The 17,741-nt window shown below is 39.9% G+C and overlaps 1 protein-coding gene across 1 annotated transcript in view; it reads left to right on the top strand.

The window, feature by feature from the left end:
• Window positions 1-13,191, top strand: part of LOC114643797 (sodium- and chloride-dependent GABA transporter 2-like) — a 63,473-nt gene extending 50,282 nt beyond the window's left edge. The window contains exons 12-15 of the mRNA XM_051924816.1: window positions 6,094-6,196; window positions 12,054-12,154; window positions 12,752-12,922; window positions 13,020-13,191. Of these exons, the coding sequence (XP_051780776.1) occupies window positions 6,094-6,196; window positions 12,054-12,154; window positions 12,752-12,922; window positions 13,020-13,118 (474 nt within the window). The 3' untranslated portion in view covers window positions 13,119-13,191. The remainder of the gene's footprint in view (window positions 1-6,093; window positions 6,197-12,053; window positions 12,155-12,751; window positions 12,923-13,019) is intronic.
• Window positions 13,192-17,741: the final 4,550 nt, after the last annotated feature.

Raw genomic sequence — 17,741 nt, 5'->3', positions numbered from 1 at the left:
AATGTTTTAAAAAGCAGATTTTTAAAAATAGAGGGACAGATATTGTGGGACTTTTCATCTAGAGGCCAAGGCTAAGTTTGTGGCAGTTATGCTCAAAGAGAAGTGCTGATGCTGGAAAGAGGACTGAGAGAGTGCAGAATGGTCCAGGAGAGGGTGGATGAAAGAAACTGGGACACAGCTTGCAGAAACTGTGAGACATTCCCAAACATATACATGAAAAGGTACCTGGAGACTTGGAAGAAAAAAGAACGCATAGACGATCATCAGAAAAGCCCAAAACAAAATGGTTAAAAATGGATCATATAGCAATGATGTGCACATTTATATTGGGAGATGTGTTAATGATTGGGATTTTTAGATGAATAAATAAAGAAAATCACATCCCACCAAGAGAAGTAAGCAATGGAAGATAGGGAAACACTTATAAACAGATTGGGCTTTACGAAATCATATAAGGGTTTTTTTTTTCCCTTTCCTGCATCTTGCTCCACACTCCAGGTCATTATTATTGCATCTTATGTTGGTCCACCAGACAACCTAGCATGTTTCATAAATAACTTTCATCCTAGAGGAAAACAGTCTTAATAATTAAAATACTATTTTTTTTGCTGGCTTGCTGCTGCTGCCATGCTGCGTGATCTGCATCTTGTGCGGCGCTTCGAACGTTTAAAAGCCTGTACAGCAGCTGTCCTTTTGTCTCACTGCCTTGTCTCTCTTCTCCCCCAGACATCCTCAAACACTATTCGATCTCTTTTCGCTGTTCTGTTATTTCACCGAGTAATATTTTCCATTTGTTTGCGCTAATGTGATCTTTACTATCATTTTTTTGGGACTTTCAAATTTTCCTACTTCCATTATCTCTAACCTGCTCTGCATGTGTATCACGCCAACGTTTTAGGATTCTTTACAACTTTCTACTTTGTCATCTATTCTTTGTCTTTTTCTGGCCCTGGGCGTGGTTAAATCTCTTGGCAGAAAGACTAGTCTCGCGGGACGTGAAAGTGTCTTTCTGAGAAAGTCACATCTCGTCTCTCTGAACAGGTCTAGTCTCGTCCCAGGTTTTTTTTATATAATACAGAGATATCTCCTGATGTGGACTAAATGTCATCTAGCCATTTCCAAACTTTGAAAGTGTATTTTTTTCAGGGAATCCTTACTTTGCTTATTTTTTTTAAATACTGTTGAAGTTACTACTTAAAATGTGTTATTAATAATAATAGCAGAAATAGAAAGTTTTCTGTATGTACTGCATTTCCACAAGCATACCATTTACATTAAATACTGAACATTTGTTATAGCAATATCTCAGCTCTTTCACTTAATAAGCAACATAATAACCAAATGTGGGGCATTCCCTGTGAGCCTAAACTGGGGCAATAATGTAACAAAAGATGTAGGAATAAACATATTTTGGCAATTGAGAGTGCATAATGACCACTTCTAATACCCAGCTATTAAAACAATATTTAAAGTTACTCACACTCAGTCCACATACATATGGGGAGTTCATGCAAACTCCATAGAGTCACTGACCAGGCTAGCAATCAAACCTCAGCACATGGCACTGTGTAGTAATAATAATAAATTATTATGATTATTATTACTATTGGTTTGTTGTTGTTTTATTTATATAGCACCTTTCTAATGCTGAATGTGTTTAACAAATAGCCAAAGGAAAAATAATAAAAAATAAAAACAAAGATGACATTCTTAACACAGGATACAGACTGATATTAAACATTAATAAATATTTGAAAGTCAAATTTCTTATTTAGAGTAAGAAACAAGCAGGGCAAAGAAGAAGAATGTGGTGAATAAATAATGCAATTTTTGCACAATTACATTTTGGGACATAAATGTATATGTTACAATCACCCACAGCATTAAGTAAAAATTAATAGGATAAGAGCTGAGATCGCTATCAGTTTTAAATCCAAACACTGCTACAAGGACATCCACTATTAAAAGGCTATTTGTTTACTGTCCGGTTCAGATCTAACAATTCTAACCTGACCTAGGCAGTGCTGCACAGACCAGACAGAATTGCCTCACTTTAATCAGTTCTAATAACCTGATTAAAACTGACTGTGTAAGTCTAACGTGTGTATCGGCTCAGTTGATAACATCGACTAACACTACAAATCTGCTTAATCTGCCGCTACAAAAGTATTATCAACAAACAAGTAATATATGTGCTTAAATTGCTGAAATTCCTACCTTCTTTGACGTATACATATATTTTTTCCCGTCTAAACACTGACTGAATTTGAAGTGTAGGGGTGGCTATTTGATCTTGACAAATCATCCATAGCTCTAATTTTCATACTATCTAGCTGTATTTTCCAAAGTAGCACATGTTTTAATTTAAGCACTTTTATCATTGAAGTTTAGGGACAGTTGCCAGTCATTTGCTGATGTGGCCGTACAGTCTCTTTTACAGGTCTTGGGTCTGCTCCAGCAGACAATAGAAGCTGGAGAAGAAGATCGACGCACCCCTAACGGCAGTGCAAGAGTAGTTGAGGCAGCGTGGTGCTGGATTCTCCAGCCAGAATGATGTGGCAGTACAGGTAGGGGACACCTGTACCATATATGAAAGAGGAGTGCAGTGTGAAACGGTACCAGTATCAGTCAGTTCCAGTCGCCAAGTAACCATAACCCTTACACTGGACGTAGCTGTGATGACTGATCGCACGGTGGGGACGGAAACGGCAGAAGCACATGTGAGGTGCCGGCTTGTAAGTGTCGGCTGCCAGAGCGCCCCGCCCCAAATGCAGGCAGCGGTCGCACTCAAGTTGAAAGGGGTGCAGACAGCGTGGACTGTCGTTGCGCCCAAGAGTAAGAGGAGGACCCGGAAAAGGAAGACCAGGTCTCCAAACAGGGTGCAGCGTGAGCCTAACTGCTTTCAGGCAGCGAAAGGCTTCTCTCCACAGGGTGAAGAGAAATGCCAACCTTGGCTAGGTGTGAGGCGAAACAGGGCTTCCTGTCCTGCTTTCATGTCTGCAGGGCACGGGAGCATGGGGGCAATGCCGTTATGAATGCCAGAATCTGGGCCACGTCTGGAGGTGCACCTCCCTGTCCCTTTCTTCTTGTTTTGTTTCAGGGTGGCGCCATGGACCCAACAGCGTCGACTCCCTGTCCTGGAGAAAGACAGCCCTCAAGGGATGGGCCACTTCGTCAAACATGGCTCTGCTGAGGGAGGGGCAGTGTGGCGGATGCCTCCACACTGGGAGGACCTGGGGAGCAAGTGTGGCTACAGCGTTACCTCCCCCGGAACGCTAGATGGCAGCCCCCCGTCCAGGTTAAAGTGGTGCCTAGGACTCCCACAGGGCTCCATGGGAGTTGGAGTTTGGTGCAGTCCTGTTGGGATCCATGGACACCGCCAGAGGGTGCTGCAGCAGCTGCTGACCCCTCATGGGAAGTTCTTCCACCACACCCGGAAGTGCTGCCGGAAGTAGGCTATCAAGCACCGGGAACACTTCCGGGTGCCTTATAAAAGTGGCCAGCAACCACTACTACGAGAGCCAGAGTCGGGAGGTCGAGCAAGAAGCATGCCAGGAGGAATGGAGGAGAGAAAAGAAGAAGAAGGAAAAGAGAGTATTGTGTTGTGATTGTGCTGGACTGTGTTTGACTTGTGGGGACGGGGAAGGCGTTTCCCACAAGGAAAAGAAAATGAAAGTTGTGTGTGTTTCTGCCATGTCCCCCTGCTGGTGCCACACTGACAACAGGCTGTCTGTGAATGACAGTCAATATTAGCCAATGAATTCCACAGAATAAGTCATTGACAAGTGATAAGGCTTTATCATTCACTCTCAGATCTATAACAAAAAGCTAACTGATGGATGAAATGATTAATGAAACCCATAGATTCATATGCCATCAGTGAAGCGTACTTTCACATACGTACAAAGCTATGCTCAGTCCAACCAACTTTACAACCGTGGGGTTTAAAATATTTAACAGGCATACCGGCAACTTCACAATTGCATGTGCATTATGCACAAGCATTAGTGTGATGAAAATCAAAATTACAATTACAACAAATTGTTTTGTTGTCAATTTTACTTTCTCATTTTCGTTTAGTTGTAGTTTTCAGACATTTTGTCATTTTTATTTTACTTTTAGTCAACAATATGCTTATTTTTCTCACTAATGACATATTCTGTTTAAATTAATGGGAATAAGACTGATAAAATAAGGAAAACAAGGTGGTGATATAAACCAGGCAATAACCTAGGCAGAGTTATCATCCTAGAATGATCTAAGCTGCTGTAAGAATGCCTCTGGAGAGACTCTAAGTTCAGGTTAGGTCAGGATGGGGAGCATGCACTGGTACAGCATGTTGTCACACCCACCGCATGACGAAACAGCTCGGGATCCTAGTTGGCAACCCCCCTAGGCAGACACATGGTCCAGTTCCACCCTCTGGAAATGACCATCTACCTGCTACAGCCAGGTGTTATGTGGGTATCCCTTTGGCCTGGTCCAGCCACTCAGGTCCTCAACAGTGAGGATCTTGCAAGCCGGATCACCCTCAGGGAATCACACCATATGGCCATAGTACCATAACTGATGCTACCTCACAATGTAGGTGAGATGCCTCATTCGGGACTCCATGGGCAACTACTCATTCAACACAAAGTCAAACCAGTGGTACCCAAGGACTCTCCAAAGAGACACAGTACTAAAGGAGTCCCATGTCTCACAACCATATAGCAAAACAAGAAGTACCAGTTACTCTAATGACCTTCATAATTTTGCAAAGATTTCGGAAGCGCCACACACCCCTGTCCAGCGACCCCATTACCCTCCATGAGTCACCAGAGACATGAATGTTGCTGCCGTGGTAACTAAACCTCACAGACAGACACACTGCTGATGACTGAGCCCAATAGGTCATTAAAGGCATGGATCTTGGTTTTTATCCAGGACACTCACAAGCCCAGACACTCAGACTCCTCGTTCATTGTCTTAAGAGTCTCCATTGACTGTGTGAACATCACAACATCATTGTCAAAGTCACCAACAGATTCCCCACAGTTGCTGGACCCCATGACCCTTCCCCACACCCATTCCATGCAAGCATTGAACAGAGTAGGAGCAAGAACAAAACCCTGATAAACACCATAAGCAATTGGGAAAAATGCAAAGGCTCTGCACAGCACTCACAGTAGCAGTGTACAGGCCAGCCATGATATCCAGCAACCTTGACGGGATCCAGCAAACTCTCAGGATGTCCCACAGGGCATCAGTCATCGAGCACTTTATGAAAGTCTACAAAGAAACTCTGCTGATATTCGCATTTGCACTCCATGAGAACCCTCAGTGCCATGATGCGGTTAAAGTTAGACGTCTTAGGCGTAAACCAGACTGCTCCGGTCACTGGTAGGTGAGCAAGTGATCACAGATCCTATTGTGGGCAACCCTAGCCAGGACCTTACACGGCACAGAGAGGTGTTATCCCCATGTTGTTGCCGCAATCCAGGTGATCACACTTCCCTTTCAAGATATTGACAAGAAGTCCCATTTTCCAGTCAGTTGGGATGACTCTGTAAGTAGGAAAAATATCGCCTGGACAGATAATGAAGACTACCTTAAAACTGATACAGAAACAAGCATACAGGTTGTATACTTATGTAGTATTTCTGCCTGTGCGCCTGCTTATGGTATTACATTTAGATTATTTTGAATAGAAGAATAGTATGCCTTCACTGCCATTCTGCATGTGTTTCTTGTGTGTTCATTAAGAGTTCACTACTAATTTCAGATCAGTAAAAAAAAAAAAAGAGGAGACATCTTCAATAGGGTCTGTGCAAAGTGTAGTCTTGGATGACCAAGGCTGCACCATAGTGTCTGAAGCTCCAACTGCCCAGTGAGCATGTCATAGCTGTGACAATGTTGAACATTGCAATGAATGTAAGGTTTGGAGTCAGTGTGATAAGAAAAGCATTTCCATAATCATTGCACCTTTTTCAGCTCCTTCATTCTTTAAGATTAATTTCTTGATGGCTGCCAAGATAAAGTGTCTTTTAAGATATTAAGCATACAGTTGAATACCCTGAACCCTAACAATGTCTTGTGTCTTTTCATCTACAGGGTGGTGTATATATCTTCTATCTTGTCGAGCACTATGCATGCAGTGGGACATGCCTCCTGTTCATTGCAATTTTTGAATCTATTTGCATTGGCTGGGTGTATGGTGAGAACACACAATTAATTCTTCATTTAAAATGTTATGAACGTAAAATACAATACATTTGAATGTCCTGCATCTATCTGGCATGCCAGTATGTGGCAACAAAGAACAAGCAGGATTCCGCCAACTTTACCATGTATGGATGTTTTCTAACACACAATGAACAAAGTGATTATATGTAATGGAGCTAAAAATGAACAAATCATGTTTATTGATCCACTATTTACATCATAGCAGTGCCAAAAATTGTTAAAGGCTTCAAAGGTCAAAGTGACAGAATGTCTGTTAAATTGCTCAGAGAACTGGTTAAATATGTAATGTAAATGGTGGCCTAGTACATGGGTGGAAACATGGCAAAACAAAACTCCATATTAGAAAGAGAATCTTGCATGACATTGAAGACATGCATTGTCTTTTGAAGCAGCATAAGGAGGGTGAGATGTCCCTTAATTGAATATGGTGTGGCGAAAGGCTACAGAATAAATATAAAATGTGTTTTGGAAGGATGCAAATGCTATTGTCCAGGGACAGCAGTAGATAGTATACAGTCTTGAATAATCAAATAAGGAACTAAGACCTGTCTTCCATTTGTTTCCTAACTAAAACTCGCTGCCACCATCAGATATCAACAGATTTAATTTGCAGTAAAAGAGATTTTAATGATATTACCCTAGGTTCTTGTCTATAAGCCGGACTCGTGTATAAGCCGGAGACCAAAAATCATACGAATTTTTAAAATAAAATCGTATCATAGATAAGCCGGACTCATGGATAAGCCGAACGTACTATAACCTATAACTAATAGAAGGGAGGGAGGTCAGTGGTCTCACTCGCACCCATTTAATTTCTTTAATGGGGGAGAGAGTGTGAGATATTGGCGTCTCTCTCACTCCCCGCATGGAGCGGCCAGAGCGCGTTCTTTCTGCTCTGGGCATTGCCGAGTCAACACGCGCGCGTAGCGGTCATTTAAATTGTGATTTTATATGTAAGCATATTTAAATATATATCGCGGATTTTTTGCTGGTTCGCAGATTTCTGCGGACAATGGGTCTTTTAATTTCTGGTACATGCTTCCTCAGTTGGTTTGCCCAGTTGATTTCATACAAGGCACGCTATTGGCAGATGGCTGAGAAGCTAGATTGCTTACTTTTCTCTCTCTCTTGCGCTGACTATCTGTGATCCTGACGTATGGGGATTGAGCAGGGGGGCTGTTCGCACACCTAGACGATACGGACGCTCGTCTAAAAATGCTGAAAGATTATCTTCACGTTACTATCTTTTGTAAAGCTGATTCCTGAAACGACATGTTGCACAGTGCTACGCATACTTAAAAGCTCGAAGGGCACGTATTGATTTTTGACTGAAAAACAAACTCTCTCTGTCTCTCTCTCTCTCTCTCTCTCTCTCTCTCTCTCTCTCTCTCTCTCTCTCTCTCCCCCTGCTCCTGACGGAGGGGGGTGTGAGCTGCCGCCTTCAACAGCTTTGTGCCGCGGTGCTTCGCATACTTAAAAGCCAAACAGCACCATTGATTTGTTTGCTAGAGATTGTTTTCTCTATCTATGTGACATTCTGTGCTCCTGACACACACTCCTTTGAAGAGGAAGATATGTTTGCATTCTTTTAATTGTGAGACAGAACTGTCATCTCTGTCTTGTCATGGAGCACAGTTTAAACTTTTGAAAACGAGACAAATGTTTGTTTATAGTGTTTAAATAACGTTCCTGTCTCTCTACAACCTCCTGTGTTTCTGCGCAAATCTGTGACCCAAGCATGACAATATAAAAATAACCATATAAACATATGGTTTCTACTTCGCGGATTTTCTTATTGCGCGAGTGGCTCTGGAACACAACCCCCGCGATGGAGGAGGGATTACTGTATAAGCCGGACTTATGTATAAGCCGATATTCTATTTTTTCATTTTCACAACTTTTTTCCTTAGATAAGCCGCAGCTTATAGACAAGAACTTAGGGTATAAGAGAATGAAACATGCTGTTATTTAAATTACAAAAGAAAAAAGTCTTTATAATCTGAAATTCTATTCATACCTGATGAAATCTTCTGTGATTCTTCTTGACCATAAAAAATCTGGGGCCTCATTTATAAAGGTTGTGTATGCACAAAATGAGGCTCAAAATGTGTGTATGTACTGTAACTTCCCATGCCAACATTGGGATTTATAAAAGAAACTTTGAAATGGAAATGTGTATATTAACGACAACCCTGACTTGTGCGTACACAACATTTTGTAGAAACTAGGAAATGATGACACCATTTACCAAGTAGAGAAATAAACACAGACAATACAATACAATACAATTTATTTTTGTATAGCCCAAAATCACAAAAGAAGTGCCGCAATGAGCTTTAACAGGCCCTGCCTCTTGACAGCCCCCAGCCTTGACTCTCTAAGAAGACTAGGAAAAAACTCCCAAAAAAAAAACCTTGTAGGGAAAAAATGGAAGAAACCTTGGGAAAGGCAGCTCAAAGAGAGACCCCTTTCCAGGTAGGTAGGGCATGCAGTGGGTGTCAAAAGAAAGAGGTCAATACAATACAATACAATACAATACACAGAACAACAAATCCTCAATACAGTATAAAAATAAAAATTTTAGAAGTACGGAGCAGAATTTAACAGTAGATGATATCACATAATAAGATTTGGATTTGTTAAGAGTCCTGGAGACCTTATCCATCAAGCTGCCGCCCCCATTTGGCCATTCCACGGCTGAAACAGCGCTGGGCCAGCCAATCCGATGAAAGGACTCCTCTTTCCCACGATTCCTGCGATCCTCCATCAGGGATGACTTTACCTTAGGCAGGCAAAACAACTTGGCAGGTGGGCCATGGCACCAAGTGCCACATTTGAGTAACGAGAAGAGAAACAGAACAGCTGAGAGTTAATATCCAATTATAACTATCACGTTACTTATGTTTTAGTGCTAATGACCAACAACAGAGATGCAGTATGTACAGGTAATCAGCAGCTCTAGTCAGGATATGCTAAACTGAAGTAGTGAGTCTTCAGCCGGGAATTAAAAGCTGAGACCGAAGGGGCATCTCTTATAGTAGCAGGCAGACCATTCCACAGTTTAGGGGCCCTGTAAGTAAAAGCTTGACCTCCCACTGTTATTTTATTAATCCTTGGAATCATAAGCAGACCGGCATCTTGAGATCTTAATGTGCACTCTGGTTTGTAAGTCATGATACGTTCAGACAAATAAGCCGGACCTTGGCCATTTAATGCTTTATATGTTAAAAGAAGGATTTTGAAATCTGCCCTAAACTTAATCGGGAGCCAGTGTAAGGATTTAAGAACTGGAGTTATGTGTTTATATTTTCTTGTTCTTGTAATAATTCTTGCAGCTGCATTTTGGATTAACTGGAGGCTGTATAAAGAACAGTTTGAACATCCAGTGAACACCGCATTGCAGTAGTCAATCCTACTAGAAATAAATGCATGAATTAATTTCTCAGAATCCTGTTTATTTAGAAAGCACCTCAATTTCCTAACATTTTTAAGATGGAAGAAACATGTTTTGGACAACTTTGTAGTATGCGCTTTAAATGATATGCTAGAGTCAAAACTAACTCCTAGATTGCGGGCTGATTCAGTAAAATGAATGGGGATTCCAATTGAGTTAAATGATGACAAAACATTGTTGTGATCAGCGTCATTCCCTCCAACAATTAACATCTCTGTTTTATCTCTATTTAAAGACAAGTAGTTCTCATTCATCCACTCCTTTAATTCACTAACACAACTAATTAAAGACAACATCGAAGAAACTTCATTTGATCTAAATGAAAGGTATAACTGGGTGTCATCTGCATACAAGTGAAAATTAACATTATGTTTCCTAATGAGAGATCCCAGTGGAAGCATGTAAAGTGAAAACAGTAAAGGTCCCAGTACTGAGCCCTGCGGGACACCATATTGAACTTCTGTGTATAATGATGGAGTACTGTCAGCACATTTCTATACATATTGGAATCAATTTGATAAATAAGAACTACGGTAACCCAAGCGAGAATGGTGCCTGTAAGCCCAACATAATTTTCTAGCCTGTGCAGTAAAATAGAATGGTCAATGGTGTGAAATGCTGCACTTAAGTCCAACAACATAATTACAGTGGAGTTTCCTTCATCAGAGGATATCAGAATGTCGTTTACAACCAGCATTATTGCCGTTTCTGTACTATGACCAGTGCAGAAACCAGAATGGAATTTCTCAAATAAATTGTAATGCGTAAGGTGTGACTGAAGCTGACTGGTGACTACTTTTTCTAGTATTTTAGAGAGAAATGGTAAATTTGAAATAGGCCTATAATTATTTAGTATGTGTGGGTCTAGGTCTGACCTTTTAAGTAATGGTTTAATGACTGACACTTTTAGTGTATCAGGTACTGTGCCATGCAATAATGAACTATTGGTAATGTTTAGAATATTCGCTGCAAGAACATCCATTGCACTTTTTACTAGTTTTGTTGGCACTGGATCTAGGGAACAAGTAGTGGGCTTCATTTTAGAAACTGAAGTTAAGACTTCCTGCTCAGTTACAGGATTAAAATTACTAAAGTGCTGAATGCAATGTGAGGCAGGGTCTGCTAAGCTAGTATTTGATTTGTACTGTGATGCAGAGATCTGGGATCTTATATTTTTAATTTTCTCATTGAAGAAGTTCATAAAGTCTGTACTGCTAATATCTGTTGGTATTTTGCACTGTTGATCTGAATTTCCATTTGTTAATTTAGCCACTGTTCTAAACAGTACCCGAGGATTTTTATTATTGTTATCTATTATTGTAGAATAATATTCTGAGCGAGCTTTAAAGAGGGCTTTTTTATATTTATTAACATTCTCTGTCCATGCAATTTGAAAGACATGTAGCTTTGTTGTTCTCCATCTGCGCTCCAGTTTTCGACACTCTAATTTAAGAGCTTGAGTGTTTCTATTAAACCAGGGAGAGCTTCTATGTGCTTTGATCACTTTCGTTTTAAGGGGAGCCACTGTGTCCAGAGCATCTCTCAAGGTCACATTATAATGTGATGTTCGCTGATCTGAACTGTTTTCCACGTTTACATTTGATGTTAACTGATCTAAATGGTTTTCCACAATTACACTCGACTTGCTCAAAGTATCTATAAATTTTGAAGCAGAATTACAATCTAGATGTCGCACTGTCTTTGTTTTAATCAAACCAACTAAACCAAACCAACTTTGTTTTACAAACCAACTAAATGATGACTCACGTGTATAATAAAACCTCAAAAGTCATAAATATTATGTTCAAACTGTATTTTAGTTCCCTCTTAAGAGGGCCAATTCTGTAAATTGAGCTTTTTGATTACTTGCCAATTTACATAGCCTACTAATTGTCACTTCTCAGGAAACTGGCCGACAGGTCAGAAATATCTTAGCCGAGCTTTATTCAGTCATACCTGTTGTGCTGGAAGACATTAACCAACTAGCGAGGCAGTGCATGCAGTTTTTGTATGATGTGATGGTACATGCATAAAAAATAACATGTTTCTGCCAACACAAGAAGTCAATTTGTAGCAGTGTCCAGTTATCCTAATGTAATTAGTGCAATGTGCTGTATTCATGACACCTAGCAAGAATGAAACTGCTTTTGTTAACTGTGAGCAGTTACCTTCTGTTAACACACAGGCTGTATGGAATTTTTAGCCTCTTTGACTTTATTTTGAGTTCAGGTACTCTACAAGACCATTGCCCGACATACCAACATAAATTGCGTGTCAAATGCAAGGCAGATGTTTGCTTATGCAATTCCACAGTCTTAAGAATTTTTTTTTTAAATTGTGCTAAATGCTTCCTGATTCACACCCCTTTTTTTAGGTGCTGACCATCTTTATGACAACATTGAAGACATGATTGGATATCGGCCCTGGCCCATTATTAAATATTGCTGGACTTTCTTGACACCAGTTATTTGCATGGTAAGTTCACAATCTCACTAAATGTGCAAAAATATAACCTGTCATTAGTTGTCATTTCATCTTCTACATCAGGTAAATCCAACAATGTCCAGTACTAGCTTCAGCTCCAGTCCTGCCAGTAACCCTAAACAGACATTTAGTGTCTCCAAAGCCAGTTTCCATTGCTGAGGTCTAGTCCATCTGGATTTATTCTATATATTACGCAATTCAAACCCTTCACCTAGCATTAGATGAGTTAGAGTACAGTTGTAAGCATATCTTACAGGCTGATCTCACCTAAACTGCACAGGTAACCTGCCCACCACTTCTGGAATGGATGTCACTATTGTTGATTCCCTTTTTCTTGTATCAGCCACAAACTGATTCATTTTTTGGATTGCACTTTATCTGCTGAGTCCCCTGTGATCAGTTTACCAATTGTCACTCTCAAAATAACTATCAGAATTACCAGTGCACCCAACGCCCCCCCCCCCCCCAACCCAAACTATATTAAAATCAAAATCCTTGGAGAGGATGACTTGATTATGCCAAGTATGATTTACGAATAGAAAGCTTTACAGCCACTATATAATTTATCTGCCTGTCTTTCATTCCTAGGGCACTTTCATTTTTTCCCTGGTGGATTACACTCCTTTGAAATATAACAACACATATGTGTATCCATCTTGGTGCTATGTTCTGGGATGGCTCTTGTCTTTGTCTTCCATCATGCTGGTGCCCCTTTCTATGGTATTCAGATTGATTGTAGGAAAAGGAAATTTGAAAGAGGTAAATAAATCTGACATAGGTATATTTCTATTGTGTGGTGACCATAAAATACTAAAGACGCCATTATAATTCTTTTGTTTTATGGTTTCTTCATCAGCGCTGCAGCCAGCTTAGCAAGTCCAGGCAAAAGTATGAGGCTGGAGAAACACGAGGCTCTGAACTACAACTTCAACACCAGCATGAAGGAACAGACTGACCTGTAAACCACAAAAATTAAACCAAAAGGATATCCTGAAAAAAGTACTCAATAAAAATCCTCTTTTTAAAATAATTTGTTTGAAGTGGTCATTTTGTGTTACAAACTAAATTGAGTCATAGACAGAGGGTCCATTCATGGCTTTGAAATGGTGATAATCAACAAGCTTTAACCTTGTTATCTGAATATTGACAGTCTGCATTTAACAAACCTACAAGACAAATTCAGAAAATAGCACTGATAAACTTGAAAACATCACCATTTTTGGATAAGAGATATAAAAGTGCATCTTGTGCATCTCAAATATAAGTTAATATACACATATCTGAAATGTGTTTTGAGATTGCTTAATTACAATTCAACATAACTTGAAATAGCATCCAGAAAATGGTCAGACATCTGCCATGTGTTTCCACAGGTATCCGTCAATAAGGGCGCGCACAAAAAGGCGACCTTCAAAAGGGCGACCTCAATTGGGCGCGGCGAATAAAAGCGCACATAAATAAAAGCGATCTTCAAAAGGGTGACCTCAATTGAGCGCCGAATAAATGCTCGCATAAATAAAGGAGTGCTTCAAAAGGGTGAAGTCAATTGGGCGCAGCGAATAAAGGCAAACGCAACAAAATTATTACAGAAAATTTATTAGATAAAGGCAATGATTGAACGTATAAAAAGGTGAAAGCAAGAATATTAAAACATCCAATTAATTAATGCATGAACTTCTAACGAACTATTTCTAAAGCTCTCTATATTTCGTTGTTTTCAAAATTATAGAAAATTAGATTAAGGCAATGACATTTTTGGTATGACAGCGAGACGAACGTTTTCCAGTCCTATATTCAGTGCATTTCCAGATGTGTTTCCCGTTGATAGTTTTCTCCTTTCTGAATGTATAACCTTCGACTACGAGTAGATCTGCACCTTTGTTGCTCTTCACATATTCCAGAGCCATTTCAACTAAATTATCTACGAACGCCTTTATTTGCTGTGCTCAATTGAGGTCACTTTTTTGAAGCGCTCCTTTATTTGCGCGCGCATTTATTCGGCGCTCAATTGAGGTCGCCCTTTTGAAGATCGCTTTTATTTATGTGCGCTTTTATTCTCCGCGCCCAATTGAGGTCGCCCTTTTGAAGGTCGCCTTTTTGTGCGCGCCCTTATTGAACAGAACCGTTTCCACATAACTCCCTAAGCATATCTGAAGTGTCTCAAATACATTTCAAAGTACTTTAAAATTAACTCCAGTAATTTATAGTACCTCAAAAACAATTCAAGATTATTCAATTAGAGATCCTGTCATTTTGAGTTCACTAGAAGTTTTACAAGACGTCACTTTAAGATATCTGGAATTGAATTTCAGAAATTTTAAAATTCACTTATTTTTTTACAAATGTTTAGTGTTTCCGTTGTCAAAATGCAAAGTAAGATATTTCAAGATCTCATGAAAAGTATTTCCGATTTAAAAAAAAAAAGTTTCAGATATCTGAAATTAACCCAGTTATCATTTTAATGTTTTTGAGATATATGAAATCTGTTTACAGTTTTGTGAGATACAGTAATCCCTCGCTATATCGCGCTTCGCCTATCGCGGATTTTATATGTAAGCATATTTAAATATATATCGCGGATTTTTTGCTGGTTCGTAGATTTCTGCGGACAATGGGTCTTTTAATTTCTGGTACATGCTTCCTCAGTTGGTTTGCCCAGTTGATTTCATACAAGGGATGCTATTGGCAGATGGCTGAGAAGCTACCCAACTTACTTTTCTCTCTCTCTCTCTCTCTCTTGCGCTGACATTCTCTGATCCTGATGTAGGGAGATTGAGCAGGAGGGCTGTTCGCACACCTAAACGATACGGACGCTCGTCTAAAAATGCTGAAAGATTATCTTCATGTTGCTCCCTTCTGTGCAGCTGCTTCGTGAAGCAACATACTGCACGGTGCTTCGCATACTTAAAAGCTCGAAGGGCACGTATTGATTTTTGATTGTTTGTTTTTCTCTGTCTCTATCTCTCTCTTTTTCTCTGCTCCTGACGGAGGGGGTGTGAGCTGCCGCCTTCAACAGCTTTGTGCTGCGGTGCTTCGCATACTTAAAAGCCAAACAGCCCTATTGATTTGTTTGCTTTTCTCTCTCTTTCTGACATTCTGTGCTCCTGACGCGCACTCCTTTGAAGAGGAATATATGTTTGCATTCTTTTAATTGTGAGACAGAACTGTCATCTCTGTCTTGTCATGGAGCACAGTTTAAACTTTTGAAAAAGAGACAAATGTTTGTTTGCTGTGTTTGAATAAAGTTCCTGTCTCTCTACAACCTCCTGTGTTTCTGTGCAAATCTGTGACCCAAGCATGACAATATAAAAATAACCATATAAACATATTTTAAAACTCGTTAATATGATGCAACTAAATCATCAGTGGTGCAGCCAACTAATAATAATAATAATAATTCATTACATTTATATAGCGCTTTTCTCAGTACTCAAAGCACCATCCACACAGGGAGGAACCGGGAAGTGAACCCACATTCTTCCACAGTCTCCTTACTGCAAAGCAGCAGCACTACCACTGCGCCACTTGTGAGGACAACTGGTTTTAGAAGTCCCACAATTAGTTCAATGGAGACCAACTGTCTGTTGTCTAAACACCCTTGTGTGTGCAAGGTCTAACTTGTAATTAGTCAGTATAGTGGTCTAACCCATACAATGAAGACAAGGGAACACTCCAAACACCTCAGTGAAAAGGTGATTGAAAAGCCCAAGTCAGAGGATGGAGAAAATATCAAAGTCACTGAATATCCCTTGGAGTCCATTTAAATAAATCATTAAGGTAGAGAATGAGTACAACACAGCTGTAAATCTGTACAAAGCAGGCTTTCCACAAAACTGAATGATCATGCAACATAGCTGATACACAAGACATGATGTTTTTAATCCAAGGTGCCATTTAACAAAATTTGCGCCTAATCTTGTCCCACTGTAGGTGTTGATAAGGGCTGTCCTGACACTTCACTGAGGTTGTCAAGTGGGCACCTACAATCCTTAACATTTCTCTGATTGGCCCGTGGCGTCTCGGGTAGGTACAGCAGTGACAGCTGTTGTCTCAGACCCATCCTGTTCAATGTCTGAGCAGCCCTCTTATTAACAGGCCCAATTGTGGACATTACGCTTGATCCATAGACACACCTAGTTGTCCACACTTGGTGCTATAGTGGACAGTTGTGCAGACCTTGTCCATCTCCTGGTTCAAAAAGCATTGGCTAAGAGGCCACCAAGAGACTTATGAGAACTCTTGAAGAAGTTGCAAGCTGCAGTGGCTCAGACTGGAGAGACTGGACAGACAGCATCTGTTACCCGAGAGTTTCACCAATCGCAGGTTTATGAGAGACTGGCAAAGAGAGAGCAACTGTTAAAAAAAAAAATTAATAAAACATAACATTTAAAGTTTGCCAGAAGGCACTTTGGAGTCTCTGAAGTCAGTTGGAATAATATTCCATGGTCTGTTGAGACTAAAACTGAGCTGTTCAGCCATCAGCCTATACACAATTTTACACTGCACATTACTAAAAAGACACCATCCACACTATAAAACATTTTGGCACCAGCATCATTCTGTGGAGGCGATTCTCTGCAGCAGACCCTAAGGCTTGTGAAGGTAAAATGAATGCATCAAATTAAATAGGGAAATCTGGGTGACAACCCTGAAGAAGTCTGCAAGAAACCTGCGGCTTGGGAGAAGATTTGTTTTCAAGCAAGACAACAACATCAAGCATAAAGCCAAAGTTACACAGGAATAACTCAAAATCAACAATGTTAATTAATTTCCTGGAGTGGCCAAGTCAAAGTCCAGATGTCAATCTAATTGAGCATTTGTGGCTGGACTTGATAAAGCCTGTTCACTTGTGATCACCATGCAACCTGATTGAACTTAAGTTGTTTTACAAAGTATGCAGCGTCCACATGGGCAAAACTGACAGACCTGTGCACACAGACTCAAGGCTGGAATTGCCGCCTAACTTTTTTGTTTTATTGTGTATAAGGAACCACTTTAGATGGGATTCTCTTGTTGTATATCTCTTAGAGTCAGGTTGGGGATGAATGTTGAGTTTCATAGAATTTCTTTGGAACATATTATGTTGCTATTTTTATTATTTTACTGAATTGTGCTTTGCTACTTCGTGCTGTGCACAACCAATACATACTACTCAAATGCTGACAAATATTCTCAGTAGTAGTGCACATGTACTAAAATCACGGGTTATTAACCTTTTTAAGAATTAAACCTTTTTTGCCTTTAAAATTGGTCACTACCTACAAGCTGGATCTAGCAAGTACTCTTTCTTGACTTGAGTATAGTCCACAGTGGATGTACAGTATGAGCTTTTATGGCAGGCTGAATTAACATTTAGAGATATCTCAAAAAGAATTTCAGACATCTTAAAATGTAAGTTGCTTTTTAAGATATCTGAAACTCACTTTGAGATATCTTAAAATAATTTCCATTACATTTTAAGATATCTGCAATATATTTGAGATATCTTAAATGCATTTCAAGATATCTCAAATACATTTTCAAATGTCTCAAAATAACTGCACCTAAATTCCATGCATTTTAATATATGTTAAATGCA

This window comes from Erpetoichthys calabaricus, chromosome 3 (assembly GCF_900747795.2).
Source record: "Erpetoichthys calabaricus chromosome 3, fErpCal1.3, whole genome shotgun sequence".
NCBI lineage: Eukaryota > Metazoa > Chordata > Cladistia > Polypteriformes > Polypteridae > Erpetoichthys > Erpetoichthys calabaricus.
The sequence above is the reverse complement of the archived record's forward strand: the minus strand, read 5'-3'. Positions and strand labels throughout refer to the sequence as shown.